General features: G+C 40.3%; 2 protein-coding genes across 3 annotated transcripts in view; one reads left to right on the top strand and one right to left on the bottom strand.

The window, feature by feature from the left end:
- Positions 1 to 13,430, top strand: part of MAP2K1 (mitogen-activated protein kinase kinase 1) — a 40,822-nt gene extending 27,392 nt beyond the window's left edge. Inside the window, exons 6-11 of the mRNA XM_050903271.1 lie at positions 4,567 to 4,691; positions 7,583 to 7,790; positions 8,301 to 8,365; positions 9,809 to 9,870; positions 11,451 to 11,496; positions 12,511 to 13,430. Coding sequence (XP_050759228.1) covers positions 4,567 to 4,691; positions 7,583 to 7,790; positions 8,301 to 8,365; positions 9,809 to 9,870; positions 11,451 to 11,496; positions 12,511 to 12,624 — 620 coding nt within the window. The 3' untranslated portion in view covers positions 12,625 to 13,430. The remainder of the gene's footprint in view (positions 1 to 4,566; positions 4,692 to 7,582; positions 7,791 to 8,300; positions 8,366 to 9,808; positions 9,871 to 11,450; positions 11,497 to 12,510) is intronic.
- An 865-nt stretch (positions 13,431 to 14,295) lies between these two features.
- Positions 14,296 to 17,602, bottom strand: SNAPC5 (small nuclear RNA activating complex polypeptide 5). 2 transcript variants are annotated; one of them, XM_050903279.1, is made up of 3 exons: positions 17,513 to 17,602; positions 16,956 to 17,045; positions 14,296 to 16,356 (listed from the first exon to the last, which is right to left on the bottom strand). In XM_050903279.1, exons 1-3 carry the CDS (start codon positions 17,600 to 17,602, stop codon positions 16,249 to 16,251), a joined length of 288 nt encoding a protein of 95 aa, XP_050759236.1. In that variant the 3' UTR covers positions 14,296 to 16,248. The 2 variants fall into 2 exon arrangements, with proteins under 2 accessions (XP_050759236.1, XP_050759238.1); XM_050903281.1 differs by lacking the exon at positions 16,956 to 17,045.
- Between the last annotated feature and the right edge of the window lie 102 nt (positions 17,603 to 17,704).

Genomic DNA, 17,704 nt, shown 5'->3' on the forward strand with positions numbered 1-17,704 from the left:
TTGGAACTCGTAGGCATCCAGCTTGTTTTTTGGTTTCTTGACTAGTCTCACCTGTTAATGTAGATTTTATAAATCAAGTATTCATGTCACTGTTTTTGTTGCACTGTATATAAATCTGGGGAAGAAAAAACAGTTTAAATCAAGTTGTCAGGAGCTTCTGGTAACGCTTTATTTGTCTAACTTGTAGTGTTAATGAACTGTTCAACAGACTAAGTGCATACAGAGCAGTTTAAGACGACCTGTTTTTCTTGGGATATGCAACCTCATCAAAGCACTCTTTTTAAGATAAGAGATTGAGTGTTCTCTTTGGGTAGAGATGGTGAAGGTCTGTATGTTGGTGTAGTTGATAGCAGTTGAGGATGGTTAGTGCAACCGAGATTTTGGCATTATTGTGGGGCAATAAAACAAAGGACTTATCACATCACCATAGGGCAAAAATTCACAGGAATGTCTTCCAGGGTAAGGATTCTATAAGATGTTAACAATTTTTCTGTAGCGATTGGCAGAAGCTAGCACGCAGCATTGTGAATGCAAGAGACTGCTGTTAGACAAATAATAATGCTGATCTGAAAGAAAAGAATAAAAAATAAATCAGCAGAACTTGTCAGTGATGCATTTGCTTGGATTGATCAAGAAGTAATGACACTCAAAGGACAGCGAAACACCAAATGGAATATGGTAGCTGCTCAACATGAGGTTCAGCTTAAACTGCTTTCATGCACAGATGTATCCTGAACTAACTGTGACCTTTGAGGAAAAGTATTCACTTGTCATTACAGGCAGCTCAAGGAAGAAGTCATTAGGGTTTATTAAGGAAGGAATGGAAAAGACAGTCTTTTTATAGACCATTAGCTCATCTGGATTGCCATGCTTTTGTTTTGGTCCTCTCTGAAAAGACATGATAGAAATTGCAAAACTTATGAAAGACAAACTGGTGGGATACAAAGCAGGTACAGAAAAGGAAAGAGCAAGGAGCGTGACTATGGTAAATATTTTCATAATATCTCCTGTTCTGTTAAATAAAGATATTTGTAACAGGGAAGGTTATAGAAAATGCTACTTCTATGGTCCTATTTACCTTTGTGGTTAAAACCAGAAGGCACTAAACGACAAGGAAAGAAATGTCCTGTAACTAATTATGAAGTATATTGCTGCAGGTTAAGACATGCAAACTTTTTTGCTCTGTTTTGTCTCTGGATGAATAAAAACCGTATAAATCAATCAGAACATAATTTTAGTTGTTTTTGAGCACAGTCTAGAGTGTAATTCTCTCTGGAAAGTCTCCTCTTGCATAGAAAGTGCTTTGTAAGCTTTCTGAACTCCAGTTGCAGCCAGCAGCTCCAGGGTAGGAGGTGCCACACAGCAGGGATGCTGTCAGTGGTCTGTTCTAGTGTGTTAGTTCCTATTCTCATGAGATCCTGCCTTGGGAAACTGAAATTGACTGGAAGATACCAATAATGTGCTGCAAGACAAATATGTTCTCAAGTGTTTTGGCTACTCAGTAACTTCTGTACAAAAGAAATTCTTGCCTGATGGTGTTATGGTAATGTCCAGGGCCACCTTTCTTTCAGAATGAACTAAGTTTGTGCCTGTGGGGGAGAGCAGGGCTCAGGCAGAGGAGGCATACCTCTTACAGAGGTTACAAGACATCCTGTAAATCCTGGAACCTTCTTTGTATTAACTAGCTCCCTTTTCAGTGTCATGTGTCCATCCCTCTGGACTGGCTAAGGACTTCTAGAATTGCACAGCTCTGTTTCTGGGTTGTCTGGGATGATATATGAGAAGTCCTTTCATTTTCTTTAAACCTTAAATACTTGACTGATGTAGCACGTTTGGTCTTTCTTTCTCGATTTGTCCGTTTCTTGCAAGTTACAGCATACATTTTAAAGGATGCCTTGGCATTCCTGTTCCATTTGGCAATACAAATCTCTGGTTTCCAGAGAAACTGCTTAAGTGCTCAGACACTCTGGAGTTAAAATAGCATAGCGTGCTACGTTTAGAGGGGTGGAAAGATAGCAGCCTTCCAAACATCACACTCTGCTCACACTGGGCGTCTTGCGAGCAAAATGAAAATGCTCACGGAAAGGCAAGCTTTATATAAAACTCCAGTGAGGTGTCATGATTTGCTGTGCTATTGTAAGAAAGGTACAGTGTGGGATTATCGGCCAGAGAAACACTGAAGGTAAAAGTTAAGTCTTCAAAAGACCAGGTGGATTCTAGAGTACGTAAAATGCTTATAAAGAGAATGTCATTTGGTTCACTGACAGTGGAATGCTAATGTTATTTTTTGCCATTTAATTATGAACATGAAGTATTCATGAGCTGTAGAGATAAGTGAGGATTTATGTCTTTGTTCTGAATTGAACTACTAGATGTGCATAGATAAGCAGTACAAATCTAGAGACCATATCTATAATTTGTTCAGGCTCTGCAGTGCTTCCAGCGTATTTTGCAAACATGTTTTTTCCACCTTGCTTTTACACAGAACTTTAGGTGCAGATTCCTGTGTAGCTGGGAATCTCTAATCTCTGCTGCCTGCTTCACTGCATCATCTGCTTGTTTTTTTGTTTTTGTGGGGATGTTTTGTTTTGGGTTTTTTTCCTGCTGGAATTTTAAACTGATAGGTCAAGCTCCTAGACCGTATTCTTCCTTTTCATTGCGAAGTGTCCTTGTGGTGAGGTCTAGACAAGTAGTCAAAACTTGCACAAAGGAGGTAGAACTTGCAGAAGGTTCAGCTGTCTGCCCAGAAGGCCTCTAAAATCTCTCTTTACTGAAGCCCTGCTCTGAGTTAACCAGTGTGTAACATTCTGTTTCTTGCCTGGTAAACAGCTCCACAAACTGCCCAGTACCTCTGCCACTCTTAAAGGAGGAAAATCTATTGAGGAGAGCAATGGTTATAAGCCAGTTACCTTCCTAGGGATGGGGAATTAAAAGTAGTACACACAAAATATGTGACCATATTCTTCTCCCTCCATAAGGAGGAAGACTGTACCTGGCAAAAGCAGCTGGGATTTTCGTTGTGGTATGAAGATGTACACAGGCATGACTTCTTCTGTGTTAAGACCAGGGAGTAGTTTGTGTTAGATCACTGCGTGGATTTTCTATGGGCTGATGCTCGGTCCAAGCGAAGTGGACAAGCTATAGGCTCGCTGTCCTGTAGCTGAGCGTAGAAGAACTTGTGTATACACAAATCATCACCAAACACTGTTTCCAGTGTGCCTGGACAGTTTCAGTTACCTAGAAAGGTGATGTCAGGAACCAGAAAATGTAGCCACAATTTCCAAAAGTAGATAACTTTATTCAAGCTTTGTTTTGTTCTTTAAAAGGAGGCTGGGGGGAGAAACAGCTAAAGTGTAATTTTGTCTTCATTTGCAATCTCCCTGGATCTTGTTCAGTGAGGCATAACCTTCTGCATGGAGATCTTTTTCCAGTGATGGGGAGTCACGTTAGTATCATCCTTCCAGTGACATCCCATTGACATCACAGACTAAGGTCAGTTCCTCAGTCACTGAAATGAAAGCTACCTGGAATATATTTGTGTTTAAAAGTGAAAAGCAAATGAAAATATGCTACAGACTATAGACTTCTGGATCTGCTCTTGAATAGCAGAGTCTAAAGTGAAATTCTGATAGGCTGAGCTGATCTCTTTCTTCAAAACTAATTTATAGTACCCTTTTTTCTGTAGCATTACTTTGCAAGTGTGAGCTGTTGATTACTTATCTCGATAATGCATTGGTAATGACCAGCTAAGCAGCAAGATATATTAAAAAAACCTTCTTACAGCTATAAAAGAAATACTAAACAATTGTTCTCTGTACCTTTGCATTCACAATAGCTGTTATTAGTTGCCTAGCTACCAGTGACCCTTATTAAATTTCCATTTAGAAAAAGTGATTAATTCAAAATCCTGAGGGGGTTCTATCACAGGTAAACAATCTCAAAGTATTTTAAATGCAGAATTTCAATAATAGGATAATTTATTTTTCAGAGCTTTAAAAAAACCCAAACAAACAAACAAAACCCAGAACAGCAAGAACACACTCCAAGAACTGTTTTGCTATAGGATGATTTATGCTTATGTACATATGAAGGCTAAGTTAGGGATGATGGTGTGGCTACTGTAGTTCATTGACCTTTGTAAAATAAATATATAGGGCCTCTATTGATTATTTCTAGGCAAAAGAACATCATTAAAGAGGAGATATGCTGACATACACTTTCAAATTTATCTCAAATGTTAGTCATTGCAAGGAGGATGCAGAAGCCCAAACTTAATATTTGAAAGCCAAGAAACAGGGTGAAATCAAAACTTTAACAGCCTTTTTGCACTTGTAATTTAAAAAAATTCTTTTCGTTTATCTCTAAATAGAGAGCCTGTGAAATGGGCCTGGGTAGGGAACCACATCTCTTCTCTGAGTATTCCCAGAGAAGGGATGGAATTGTGTCGTAGTTAGAAGGGAAACAAAGGGAGACACATGGTAATTCTCACCTTTCATGTTACTTTCATTGTCAAATTTCCCATTTTATCTATTATAAATATAAATCATCCGTTCATTTCTTTTCCAGATGTTAAACCATCTAACATTTTGGTAAACTCTAGAGGTGAAATCAAGCTTTGTGATTTTGGTGTCAGTGGACAACTGATAGATTCTATGGCAAACTCGTTTGTTGGCACACGCTCCTACATGTCTGTAAGTACAGATTTTATAGCTTTGAGTTTACTGTACATTATGGTAGAGTTACCACAATTCCAGTAATCAAACAAGAAACCAACTATTGCCGTTACTACTGCTGTTCATAGTTCAGCGCTTCCTGCGTTCCAGGAATATTCCAGTATTATATCAGATTGGGGAGGGTGGGGAGGGAACTGTTGCAAGAAAAGCCACGCAACTTGGAATATTTTGTAACACTACAAAAGAGATGCGATTGCGCCTACATTGCAGAATCCAATTGGTTAATGCATCTGGGGTTTGTATACATGTGTCTCCAAAAAAGCCCAGTATTTATAGTTTGCTTTCCTTATTAAGTGTGATTCTCTTTCCACTCCAGCATTTTGCTGCAGTCACTTATGTAGGCAAGCTGCTGCCTCGCTAGTGATCCTGTTGTGGCTGCTCCCAGGAATGCAACACGGCTGCAGCACAAGAGAAAGCATGGGAGTGGCTAGTGTGGACAAGGCCACGGTAGCTAATCTGAGACTATTTACAGGGTGTTCTTTGTTCCTGTATATGAGGAATACCTTGAAACTTGCTCTTCAGATGAACTCTTTGCATTATGTGAAAATCACAGTTAATGGAAATAAGAGGTCTCTTATTCTAATGTACACACCTTGTTCAGCATACAACCAATTAACTCATACAATCAGAGTGTTCGGAGATTCTGCTGTAGGATTGAAACTGTGTGGGCTTAAACTTAAAGGAAAAAAGCATAATAATGCTGCTTCTGCTCAGCATGGGACCTGCATTTCAACATCAAAGACAGTATTCTCTTTTTTGTCATTTAATATTGGTAACATACTTGAAATAAAACTGTGGCTTATGTTCCCACATACATCTAGGGGCTGTTGCTAATTAGCAAAAAAAATTCACAGCTCCATCTCTTCTGGGCTCTTGACATACTACTGGCTTTCCCTTTTTCTTATAGTAGAAGGAATGAGCAAAGTGCTGTCTACCTTCCGTTTTCTTCAATTTATTGTTTTTACAGATGGAGATTTAGCTTTGCTCTCTGTCATCATGTCACAGACCAAGCCATGATGGTGATTTTATTTAGTCTTTTTGATAGTGTCTGAAGTACCTTTTCTTGCAGTATCTCCCTTAGTATACTTTTTCAAATAACAGCTATAGAATTGTTACATGGTAAACAACATCCTGTTCTAATATATGAAGGTGTATACAATCAACAACGTTTAACTTGAACATGTATTCTAGATTTTAATTATTTTTGTATAACTAGTACTGTGTGTGTTTCCTGCTTTTTCTCATCCACTCGCTTCTTCCTTTACACTTATATTTTATGAAAATCTTTTGCGTATCTTTGTTTTTGGGCATCTTTATCCATTGTCCAGCAATTGTGTAGTTTATCCAGATGGCTTTGGAACTGGCTGAGGTGGGACACTGGAGAAAGCTCAAATATAATCTCAGTAAATGTTACAAAACTAATTTAACAAAACTATCACCCGTTATGGCAGAGGGAAGAGACTTCACTGTAATACTGCAGTCTTACATTCTATGAGAATAAGTTTCAAATTACATATATATATTTTTCCAAAATACACGTAGTCAGGCAAGAATCTGCTCCATTTTGGTAAAATATGAGCTTGATTTTAAAAAGAGAAAAGAAAAGCAAAGTGAATGTTTTCTTTCAGAAGTCTTAGTAAAAATGGATCCAAGGATGATGTAGATTGATGTATTAAAAATTGCAGAAACCATATTCAGCACTCAACATAGTACTGATAAAGCAAGTGCAAAAACTAAGCAAAAGGAGTTAGTTAAGGACTAATCTTATGTTTTAGTTCTTTAGGCAGAAACAGAAGATGGGCATGCGGATCAAAACTGAGGATCTTTGGAGCAATGTGACTGGAATATCCAGATATGGTGTTAATCATGATTCAACTGACCAAAAAAATCCCATACCTAAATATCTTTCCATTGTTCAAGTCTCCTAAAGACAATATAAAATATATTTTTAGTTGAGTCTGTCTTACCTGCATACATTTTTGTAATACTTACATTAGCATGTGCACGTTTGTGTTTGTCTCTTTCCAGTTTGTTTTTTTCCTGAGAAAAATTTAAGCCTATTGCATTTTTGTTTGTCAGGCCATAATGTGTGAATGGTTAAGCTGGCAGAACACATGTCTATCTTCCTATCTTGTATGTATTTTTCAATCATTATACTTTAGGGAAGGTCTGTGCCCTGCATAATACTTTATCATTCAATTTGTATGTTATGTTTTATTGTCATTTCAATGGATTATAGAGCTCAACAGTTTATTTAGAAATTATTTGAATATGGATCTAAAACTGCAGTATGCATGTATATAATAATCCTTGCATAAATGCATTTCTGCTATAGGGAGCTATCAGAATGGTATCAGCTGAGAGGTGTCACAAACCACAAGATTATTGCTAGAGCACCAGGTTACTTTTGGACCCATATAGAATCAATAAAGTTATCTTCCCTCTCCTTCCCAAAGCAGAAAACCAAGAACAGCTTCTCAGGGAAACCAGGTGAATCTTTAGTTGCCCATACTAGTTTTGCTTTCTTGCTCTTTAATTATCCCATCATTAATAGTTGCAACATTTAGATGTTATCCCAAAGAAATAAAACAGCAACATAATAGCATCATTTTTAAAAAGTCTCAAAGTTATTTGCAGCGGTGGTATGCAATGTTTGTGGAACTTCTGGAACTTCAGATGAGATACTTAAAGAAAAAGATCAATAAGTCACTCATTGGAACATGTCATACTGATAAGTTGGGGTTTCATCCTTCATTTTATCCAGGCTATTGCAGAATGCAATTTTTGTTTTTCTTTCTTGTTACAATACTGTCTCTCCTCCTCCTCCTTTTTTGTTTTTTTTTTTGTAGCCGGAAAGACTACAGGGAACTCATTATTCAGTGCAATCGGATATATGGAGTATGGGGTTGTCACTGGTAGAAATGGCTATTGGCAGATACCCGATTCCTCCTCCTGACTCTAAGGAGCTTGAATTAATGTTTGGCTGCCCAGTAGAGGGAGATTCTCCAGTCACAGAGACCTCGCCCAGGCAAAGAACACCTGGTCGACCAGTGAGCTGTAAGTTACAACAATCTGTTAAATTCTTTTCTAATACCCTTCTCTGTCAGCTTAAAGGTCTTCCTTACCTGATATTGGTCTGCGTAGTGTGGCTTTAAACTTAAAAAAAAAAAAAAAAATAAAAAAAAAAATCAGGATTGTACTGGGCACCTGGCTCAGTCTCACTATGATGAGGTATCTGAGAATCGAGGACCAGAGATCCTTTTGTTGACAGCTGAGCTGTTCATGAGCACCGTTAAAATCCCAGTCTTGTTACGGTTCATCTCTAAGATGCAATGCTGATCAAAGTACAGTAGGATGATTCCGAGTGAAATTAAAGGTTTGGATCAGACCTGAAAACAATGTCTCCTTGCATGCAAGTATTACCCTGTTGCTGTTCCACTCTTTTTTTTTCCTGTAAATCTACCGGATGCCATGTGAGAGTAGAGTGTATGACTTAGCTTCTTAAAACACCCCTACCATGAAAGGAGAGTAACACTGTATTTTTCCACTTCTACAATTTCTTCTTAGCCTATGGACCAGACAGCAGACCCCCAATGGCAATCTTTGAACTTCTTGATTACATCGTCAATGAGGTAATCAACTATTTGCACTTGTACTAATACAACTGAAAATTTTTAAAGTATTCCAGAATTTGAGGAGGTGTGGGATTAGTGTTAGGATAAGCCAGGTCTTCTGATCTTTTATTGCTGCAGTATGAGAGAGACATCCTTGTTATGTGTGTTGGCTTGATTTTTAAATTATGCCCAGGAAAATTTTAGCTCATTTCTCTGCATCATTTAAGTAGGTTTATGCGTTTTCCAGCCTGGATCATGCAACCTGTTAGGACAGTTAATAGCAAACAGTATGATCATGCATATACAAAACTGTTTATTTAATTTTAGTCTTATGAACAACCTAACTTATAATACTGTAGCTTTCAAATAGCTAAGCTACAAGGCTAGTTAATAGAGATTGGTATTTTAGAATTGATAGTCTGTTTCCAATATTTTCACAAGTGCTACTGAAACTCATGTGACTGCTGCTTCTGTCCTCCCCCCCCCCCAAAAAAAAAGCATGCTCATGTTAGCTGTTGTTTGTAACAGCTGGATAACATAATTGTTCCAGGCGAGTGAATTATAAAAAAGTGTGTCTGAGACACCTATTTAAAAAGCACAGTTAGTGTCTAGGTCCCTGCAAAGACCAAGCATTGCTTATGCTCCTGTACATGTACTGATAAATTGCTTCTGTTCCTCGTCTGCATGCACGATTCTCCTCTCACATTACAAACATATGTTGTATATTATATAACACTTTAGTATGACAGCACTAACTCTTGGAGTAGAGTTAGCATTGGATTACTCAAGATAGTATGGTCCTGCTCTTGTAGCATCCCTGAGGAGGTCAGTTTAAGCTGAAAAGCTGCAGTTAAGAATTTGGCAAGATTATCTTCTGCCACCTCGCTGTAGCACAAGCGGTCTTCAGCATGAGCTGCTACATCCAACAAAGTCTGTACCCCAGTGAGTAACTGAATGCAGGCCATGTCTCAACTCTGTACATAAAAGTAACCCAAGTGTAAATGCTTGCAGGACCCATGGTGTAAGAATGAAAACTTAACTCTGATCCTCTAGCAATGTCATGGAGAACAAGACAATAATATGTAGGTTTATATAGTACCTCTTCTTTCTTTATCAGAATTCTTTTTGAATTCAGAACCTGAACAAACTCATTCCCTGGGACAGAATATTTAGCTCAAAAGGATTGTGGAACTAACGATGTGCAGGGCACTTTCCCTTCCCCAAAGAGGAGATTAGTAGTGAGGAGAATAACACAGTGTTAACTACTGCCAGCTGCTCTCAGCTTTCTGTAATGACAGCTCAAGGTTGTGTAACCCCATTCAGGTGTGTGTATAGGGGAAAAAAAAAACCAGCTTTACCCAGACATAGGACATGTAATTGGTAGGTCTCTGAGTAGGTTGTGCGTCGTCATGTATTCATTATGCTGAATGACTGCTGATTTATTTATTTATTTATTTTTAGCCACCTCCAAAACTGCCCAATGGTGTTTTTGGTTCTGAATTTCAAGATTTTGTTAACAAATGGTGAGTATTTTGTCTATGGCTAAGCTGCAAAAGGACACATTTGGGATCAGCCCTGCTGTCTTACTGTATCAATAATTTGGCAATCAGAGTCCCTACTTGTAGGCCATGGCAAATGTAAAGTAATTTCAATTAGCGTAATCCTCTTTCTCTGACTGCTGATGTGCCTAAAGCACATTTTACAGGCACCAGCTTGACAGCATATGCATCCAAAGAGAACCCCAAAGCTGAGAGATGTTCCCCTCTTTAAGGTACAATTTCTGCTTCTGTGTGCAACTTGGTACTTTCTTAGCATTCAAGACACCATAGTACCTACGGACTCTGATCATACAGCACACTTCTAAAGGAGGATCCTTAATTTTAACAGTAACCTTCACAGCATTCTGCAGCGACTGTTCCATATGATGCGGAAGTCTTGCAGGCTCCAGATGGTTTTTTTTCTTTCCCAGTGCTTCACTGAACTAACATCTTTATCACAGCAGTCATCCTCCCATCTATTTACTTTTCCAATTACACTTCAGTGATACCAGCACTGAACCAGTATATTCCATGCTAAGGGAGGCAGTTCATTACAGTTTGAGAAGTTAGTTTATTTATTAAAAGCTGCATATATGTATCCAAAAGGAAGAACAGTAATGCAATAGCCATACTTGATACTGAGCTTGAAAAGACTTGGTGGTGTGGTTTAACCCCAGCTGGCAACTAAGCACCACGCAGCCGCTCGCTCACTTCCCCCACCCAGTGGGATGGGGGAGAGAACTGGAAATAAAAGAAAACTCATGGGTTGAGATAAAGACAGTTTAATAGGATAGAAAGGAAGGAAAATAATGATAATAGTAAAATGACAATAATAGTACTACTAAAAGAATTAGAATATACAAAACAAGCGAAGTACAAGGCAATCGCTGACCAATGCCCAGTTAGTTCCTGAGCAGCGATCCGCCCCTCCCAGCCAGCTCCCCCCAGTTTATGTACTGGGCATGATGTCATATGGTATGGAACATTCCTTTGGCCAGTTTGGGTCAGCTGTCCTGGCTGTGTCCCCTCCCAGCTTCCTGTGCCCCTCCAGCCTTCTTGCTGGCTGGGCATGAGAAGCTGAAAAGTCCTTGACTTAGTGTAAACACTACTTAGCAACAACTAAAACCATCAGTGTGTTATCAACATTATTCTCCTACTGAATCCAAAACACAGCACTATAGCAGCTACTAGGAAGAAAATGAACTCTATCCCAGCTGAAACCAGGACACTTGGGTAGAAGAAACTTGAGGGATGAAGCAGTTCATATTGTTGAGTTTTTGTTTAAATGGGAATTTGATCTCTCCAGCTTGGTTGTAAGACACTCACTCCTGCCCTCACTGAACAGTATCAGACAACTCGGGATTTCATACCTAAAACTATACCTGTGAAACCTACAGAAGGGAATTGCTTACAGATCCTGATCTCTGAGAGGTGCTACATTACCTAATGCTTTTATCTAGAGTGGTATCTTCTTGAGACCAAAGCAGTACACCAACATGATAAAACTTGATCTTTATTTTAAAAGATAATAGTGTGTAACATGTGTAACACTTCTGTTTTCCTAGTTTAATTAAAAATCCTGCTGAGAGAGCTGATTTGAAGCAGCTGATGGTAAGTGAAAGTTCTTAACTTGAACTAAGAGCACTCTTCCATGCAGGTTGGATTCCTCAGCTGACCTGAGATCAGGATCAGAGCATATGGCCTGGAGTGTAGTTTGTGGCCCTTGACACAAGCAGCTCGGACAGTTTGAGGAGGGGCTGCTTTTCTGATCTGGAAGCTGCAGGCTTCAGATCAGCTGATCCTGATCTGCAGGCTTTCACACATTCCTAGAACAGGGACTGTTAAGGAGACCAAAACTGGTGGTTTTTGGAGTCTGGCATTTGATAATTACAATGAGTATATGACCTAATGCTATTAAATTAATTAGCAAAAGAATTCTCTTTCTTGCGTTTATTAGTCAATAATAAAGTATGTAGATTATTACTTTTAGGAGGACGAAAGAACAAAATTCCACATACCTTACGGACTAGTTAAATACATTTTTATCATCTGTTGTGAAACACAAAATTTGCCTCTCTTTTTATCAGCTTTGTCTTGCAAAATCTCTAGAACTACTAGACACAAACAAATCCTGCATTTTTTTCTGTGTGAAATGACCTTATCAGTTTCAGTGCATCTTTTCATGGCCTTAAGTGTAATGCTAGGACTTAAGTTCTGCTGCAGAAAATCAAGTTTTCCCTGCCCTCATCCTGCTGTACAGTAAGGGTGCAAAATGCAATCAGTTTCTATTACAAAAAGCCTTTCTGTGTGCAGGCAGACATTTTCCAGAGTATTAATCTCAAGTGGCTGAGTCACATCCTTATCACATACTGTGGTGTAAGTATTCTGCAATAGGCCCTGTGTAGGCAGTATTCCTCTGGAATACTTTGCAATGTGTATGTTTCATATGCTGGTTATTTCCGTAATCCTGCAGAAAAGCTCTCCTGGTCACTTCAAGCTAGCTGTAAAGTTTGGCAAATGACATGAATACTGAAAGTAACCTGGATTTATTGTATTTCATGTTATTCAAAATTATTATTTAACAGATTGAGTGCTTGAATAATATTATTCTTCTCCTCTGCTCAGATTCATGCTTTCATTAAGAGATCTGAAGCGGAGGAGGTGGATTTTGCAGGGTGGCTTTGTTCAACCATAGGCCTTAACCAACCAAGTACACCCACGCATGCTGCTGGAGTCTGAATATGGAAGAGCAAATCCTGTACTGTACCTCTGTTAACAACAATGCTGTTTTGGTCCTATTTCCTCAGCTTGTACCTGTTCAAACATGTATTTCACCTCTTAAGGAAGAATGTCTTTATAGCATGTGCCAAATGGTTTTAAATTTTGTCATAAACTAATTGGTATTGTATTGGATTACGTTTGTTTACTGACCAAAATGTAAGATGTTTAAGTTACAGTGCTTGCTGATTTTAAGTGATTATGGATATTCTTTCTTAATGAAAATATCACTGGGGGTGTTTACCCCCAGCTTGTTTGAACTTTATCAAGATTCTTTGTAAATCGTTGGTACTTCAATCATGCTTACCTAATCTCCCATGCAAAAAGGGTTAGGGATGCTCCAAAGCTGTATCTGTCGAGCATGCTTTTGCTGCTGCCAAACTGTATCTGAAAGTTAGGCCTAATGGTTCCAATTTTGCTGTTGTTTAGAGATCTCTCTTTCCAGGTAAAGAAGGCAAGAGCTCTGCATTTCTTGGAATGTACAGGGCAATATTCTAATTGTAGACTTGTTCATATTTCTATATTTATTTTTAAAACATATCATCATACTTGGATTTAGTGATGTATGTCTTTCTAATTGATTTTTAAAAGTTAGTTCTTGGAAGTGTCCTACAGAATCAAGACAAAGATCCAGGCCATTTGCTTTCTTTTAACCTAAAGATTCATGACAACTGTGTTTAGTGTCTAAAGTGTATGAAGATCCTCTATTGTTTTATTCTCTCAGATGTTTAGCAATGGATTCTCTTAATAAATATATTATCAAGTAACTTCTTGAAGCTTTTTTTAAAACTCAGTGTTAAAGCCTTAATGCAAAGTCATTGCTGCATTACACACCCTTTTTCTATATATTTTTCCACAACCCTGCAACATCCTTAGTTCCAAGAGGTACCATGACAATGTGTGAAATGGGGCTCGCGTCAGTTGCTGCTGCAGTGTGCTAATACCCTGTTTACTGGGTTGCTGTGGCATGCCAGAGGGCAGCCTGACTGCAGAGCTTTTGTCTGCGTAGTGCTCACACAGCTCGGTTCAGCGCTGTGACCCCACGGGTGGGGTGTGACAGGCGTTTTCCTAGGGCAAACCGGCACTGTGGCACAAACCGCAGGAACATTGGGATCCACCCAGCAGAGGGAAGACCTGCTTGCCTGCATCTGTCATTAACCAAGAGCGATGGTACTATGCTCACTTCTTCAGGTTATTGTTCTTCAGAAGTTCAGCTGCTGTCACCTACTGGGCAAGCTCACTGCTGTTGCTGTACAGCGGAACAGGGAGAGGTGGGTACAGCTACGTGTCCTCGGCACCAAGTCTTGCTCTCTTAACAGCCATGCTGAGCAGCACTATAAAAAGTTCAGCTCCTTGAAAGGATGTTTCAGACAAGGAAAGGGCTCAAGTTCTTTCCCCAAAGGAATCACAATCGGTCTGGACATGAACTTCCACTTGGCCAACAGTATTGAGTAGGAGAGAGCATGACAGAATAGCCCTCAACAGTAGGAAATAAATGACTTACTGACATGTCCAAGGCTTCCTTCAGCTTGTCCTCACATAAATGTGACTGGTGGTAGTAGTGACAAGGCTGTGTAGTGTTTAATTTAAAATCTGTCCTGAGCTTTACATGTGAATTATACACAGAAAAACTACAATAATACTTTTTAATATTTGATAAAAGAAATATGGAATACATGAACAGCAAGTTTTTAGAGATTTAACTCCCATTTTACTTGTTTGCGCCACAGACAGCAATAATTTGAACACGGCAAGCACAGTTTTATGTAGTAGGACACCAGGAAAAGTACTTTATTGCAGCATGCAATAGAACTGGTCTGTTTTAATCCAAAAGCAAGCAAGGGACTCATTCACAGAAGGCAGCAGGAAGTATAGCCATGAAAACTGCTCTGGACCATGCTGGGGACAAACAACATTCTTCAGCTGTCAAAATTACCCTTTTGGAGCTGAACCACACGAAGGAGGGACAGGCTGGCTTCTGAGCTCCTTACAAACCCACTTTCAAAGAATTATTTGACACTCCAAGCCGTAACATTTTCAGCTCAGACTTTCAGGTTTTTTTTACCTGTCAGTCTTCGGAAAGCTTTGCTAAATCTTCTGCACTCATGTTGTAAGCTCCTTCATTAAGACATCCAGGATTTTCAAAAACGAATTAGTTTTTAGTACAGGATGAAGCTACATTTATGTTCCAGCCTTCAGTTTCTATCGCTACAAACCAAGTAAGAGCCAAATAAACAATCTCTCCTCAAGCAAGTGGCAGGAACTCATTGGAGGTTGAATTGTGTGTTCTGACCACACCCAGGACGCAGGACACACTTCCACATTCCTTTCCTGCTCTTAAAAGCAAACTTCAGCAGAGTGTTTACTCTGTTTTCTCTGAATGATGCCAGAGACAGCAACAGCACCTTTAGATCAGAGTTGTGCAATAAACAACCCTTGATATAACTGACCATTTTCCTAGTAAGACAGCTGACAAAGTGGCTGAGTTGTTAGAATATTACTTTTATTGTTTTTAATCAGTTTGGGTTTCTGTGCTTTAAAACAAGTCTTTAAGAATTGATAAAATAACCAGCTGCACCCCATGGTGTGTGCACTCCACGAGGAGAAAGAACATACTGTCTACCGGTAAGAGCAGCACTAGCATGTTACCGTACCATTAAAGAAATTATGGAGGGGACTTCACTTTCTGTTTTATTACTAAGTTCTTAAATTCCTACTCCTCCTCAAAGCTCACTTGAAAGCAGAAGGTGGACTTGCATTGATTTATGAAGTTACTGTGAGGGAAAAAGAAGGTAACACTAATTTAAAAATACTAGTTCCTTATTACAAGTAACAGGGACCAATTCTTACTGTACAATTTGTGGACAAATAAAAGGCTAATTGGCTGCTACGCTGAAAGAGCAGGAAGTAGAGAATACCTCACTGTTACAGTCAGACAGACAGTACTTAAGAAGAGCACCAGTAGGTACAGAGAGGCCACCTCGTTACCGCACTCAGATGCAGTACCTGCTTCTCCCCGTGTAAGAACACCTACATCTCGATCGCATTGATAGGGAGCGTAAGTCCCGTCGTCTGTGTAACTGAGCGCATAGCAGCTGAAAGCCTGGAGACAATCCTGGACACATCTTTTCTCACCACCTATCTTAAAATTCCCAGTTTAGGCAAATGAGGTTATAATATAATCATTGGTTCAGCAACCAGCCTCCATGGCCTGGTTTTATTTTTCAGCATCAGGAAATAAGAACAGACAACTTATTGCTTTTAGTGTACGTGTTAAATTAGTCTGACTTGATTAACGACTTCTCCCATCTGCATACAAAGATGTAGTAAGCTACATTAGGTTTTAAATGCAGAACAGATTATGCTACATATTTGTGCAGCAAATTTTCATTCTTTTAACATCTAAGTCAAGATGTGCCAAGCTTGCGACATTCATGTGTTCAAGTGTAACTTCCCTAGGCTCCAAGAGTCTTGCATATCATATAGTTCATATACAGAACAAAATGAAAATCAGTCGGTGAATTTTATATGAGTGAAGAAGAAATTCCTGAGTCTGTATTAAAAACCACCTCTGATTTTTTTCTCTCAAGAATCAGATTCCTCCTCCTCTTCCTCCTCCTCTTCATGATCTTGAAGACTTAGGTGTAATTCAGTTTGATTGATAGCAGCCTCATTGTCCATCTGCCCAAGAGTCTGCCACAATAAAAGAGTTTATCATCTTGCTAATTATCAAGACCAGCAGCGATGCTGAATGCTTCTCAAATCACTATTAAAACTGCACAGTCACAGCGTCTTTTACAAGACTGCAAGAGCCCATCACAGTGACGAGCACCAGTTCTCCACAGAAAAAGTTTCAACTAGTTCAGGCTGACCATATATTCAGTAAAAAGTTCAGGTGGTAGCTGTGCCTCCACCCCTGCCATCGGCTGGCTAAACCAGCTGGTCATGGTTAAGAGTATTAAATGCAATGTTTAATAAATGGTGAACTGAAGCTACACCAATGCGAAGCAGCTATTTCCCAACCTCCCTGGAAACAACGTGCTGCTTTCAGGGATGGGAAAAAGGCGAAACCCTTGAAACATAAACCAGCAACAAACCAGACAGCTTTTACAGCTGAGCTTTTCAGTTAATGAGCAGCATAAACAAGGTCAACCGTAAGAACTCTAAATGAAAACCACCCACAGAAACACTCACAGCCACTCGCACCAATACAGCTCTCCTCTCCCCGTCACTCACGCTGACACAGGGGAAAGCCGGTCCCCCCCTTTCCACCAGGCAAGGGCTGCCCTTACTTTGTGCGTCTCCTCTGCAACGGCTGCCGAAGGGACTGTTGCCTTCTCCTCTCTGGACCTGATCATAGACTGCAGTGCCAGCTCTTCCACCTGCAAACAAGGGAACAGAAGCCTTTGCAGTAATTATTTCTTGGACTCCATCATACAGAAATGAAGTTATTTTTGAATCATCAACAGCAGGAACAGCAAAGCTTTTAAATCGCGTTTCACCACTCTTCAGCTTCAATACACAGCAGGACACCGACGACCCCGGCACCAGCCGTGTTTACCGGACACCGGTGAAGGGCTGCGTTTACCTTAGCGTTTATTTTGTGAGACAGTTGCAGCGTAGGGATTAAAAAGCACGGAAAGGAGCCCGACCCCTCCGAGCCGCGGCCAGGCGGCGGGCTGCCGCTCCTTCACAACAGCACTACATGCATTAAAAAGAGAAAAGAGAAAAGAAAGGCGGGGCAGGCCCGGAGTCGCTCCGCCGAGGGACCGGGCCGGTGTGCGGCCGCCGCCGCCCGCCGAGGGCCCCGCGCTCGCCCGCTCCCTCGGCCCGGCCGGCCCCCGCTGACCTTGAGGCGGGTGAGCTGGTCGTGCAGCGCCGCCTTCACCCGCAGCAGCGTCTCCTCCTCCTTGCGCAGCTCCTGCAGGCGGCTCAGCATCCTCCGCCCGCCGCGCCCGCCGCCACGCGCCCTCGTGATCCCGCGGGCGGGAAGCGGAGAGCGACAGCGCCCCCTGGAGCGCGGGCGGAGGCGCCGCCGCAG

The sequence above is a fragment of the Gymnogyps californianus genome, chromosome 11 (assembly GCF_018139145.2).
Source record: "Gymnogyps californianus isolate 813 chromosome 11, ASM1813914v2, whole genome shotgun sequence".
Classification (NCBI taxonomy): Eukaryota; Metazoa; Chordata; class Aves; order Accipitriformes; family Cathartidae; genus Gymnogyps; species Gymnogyps californianus.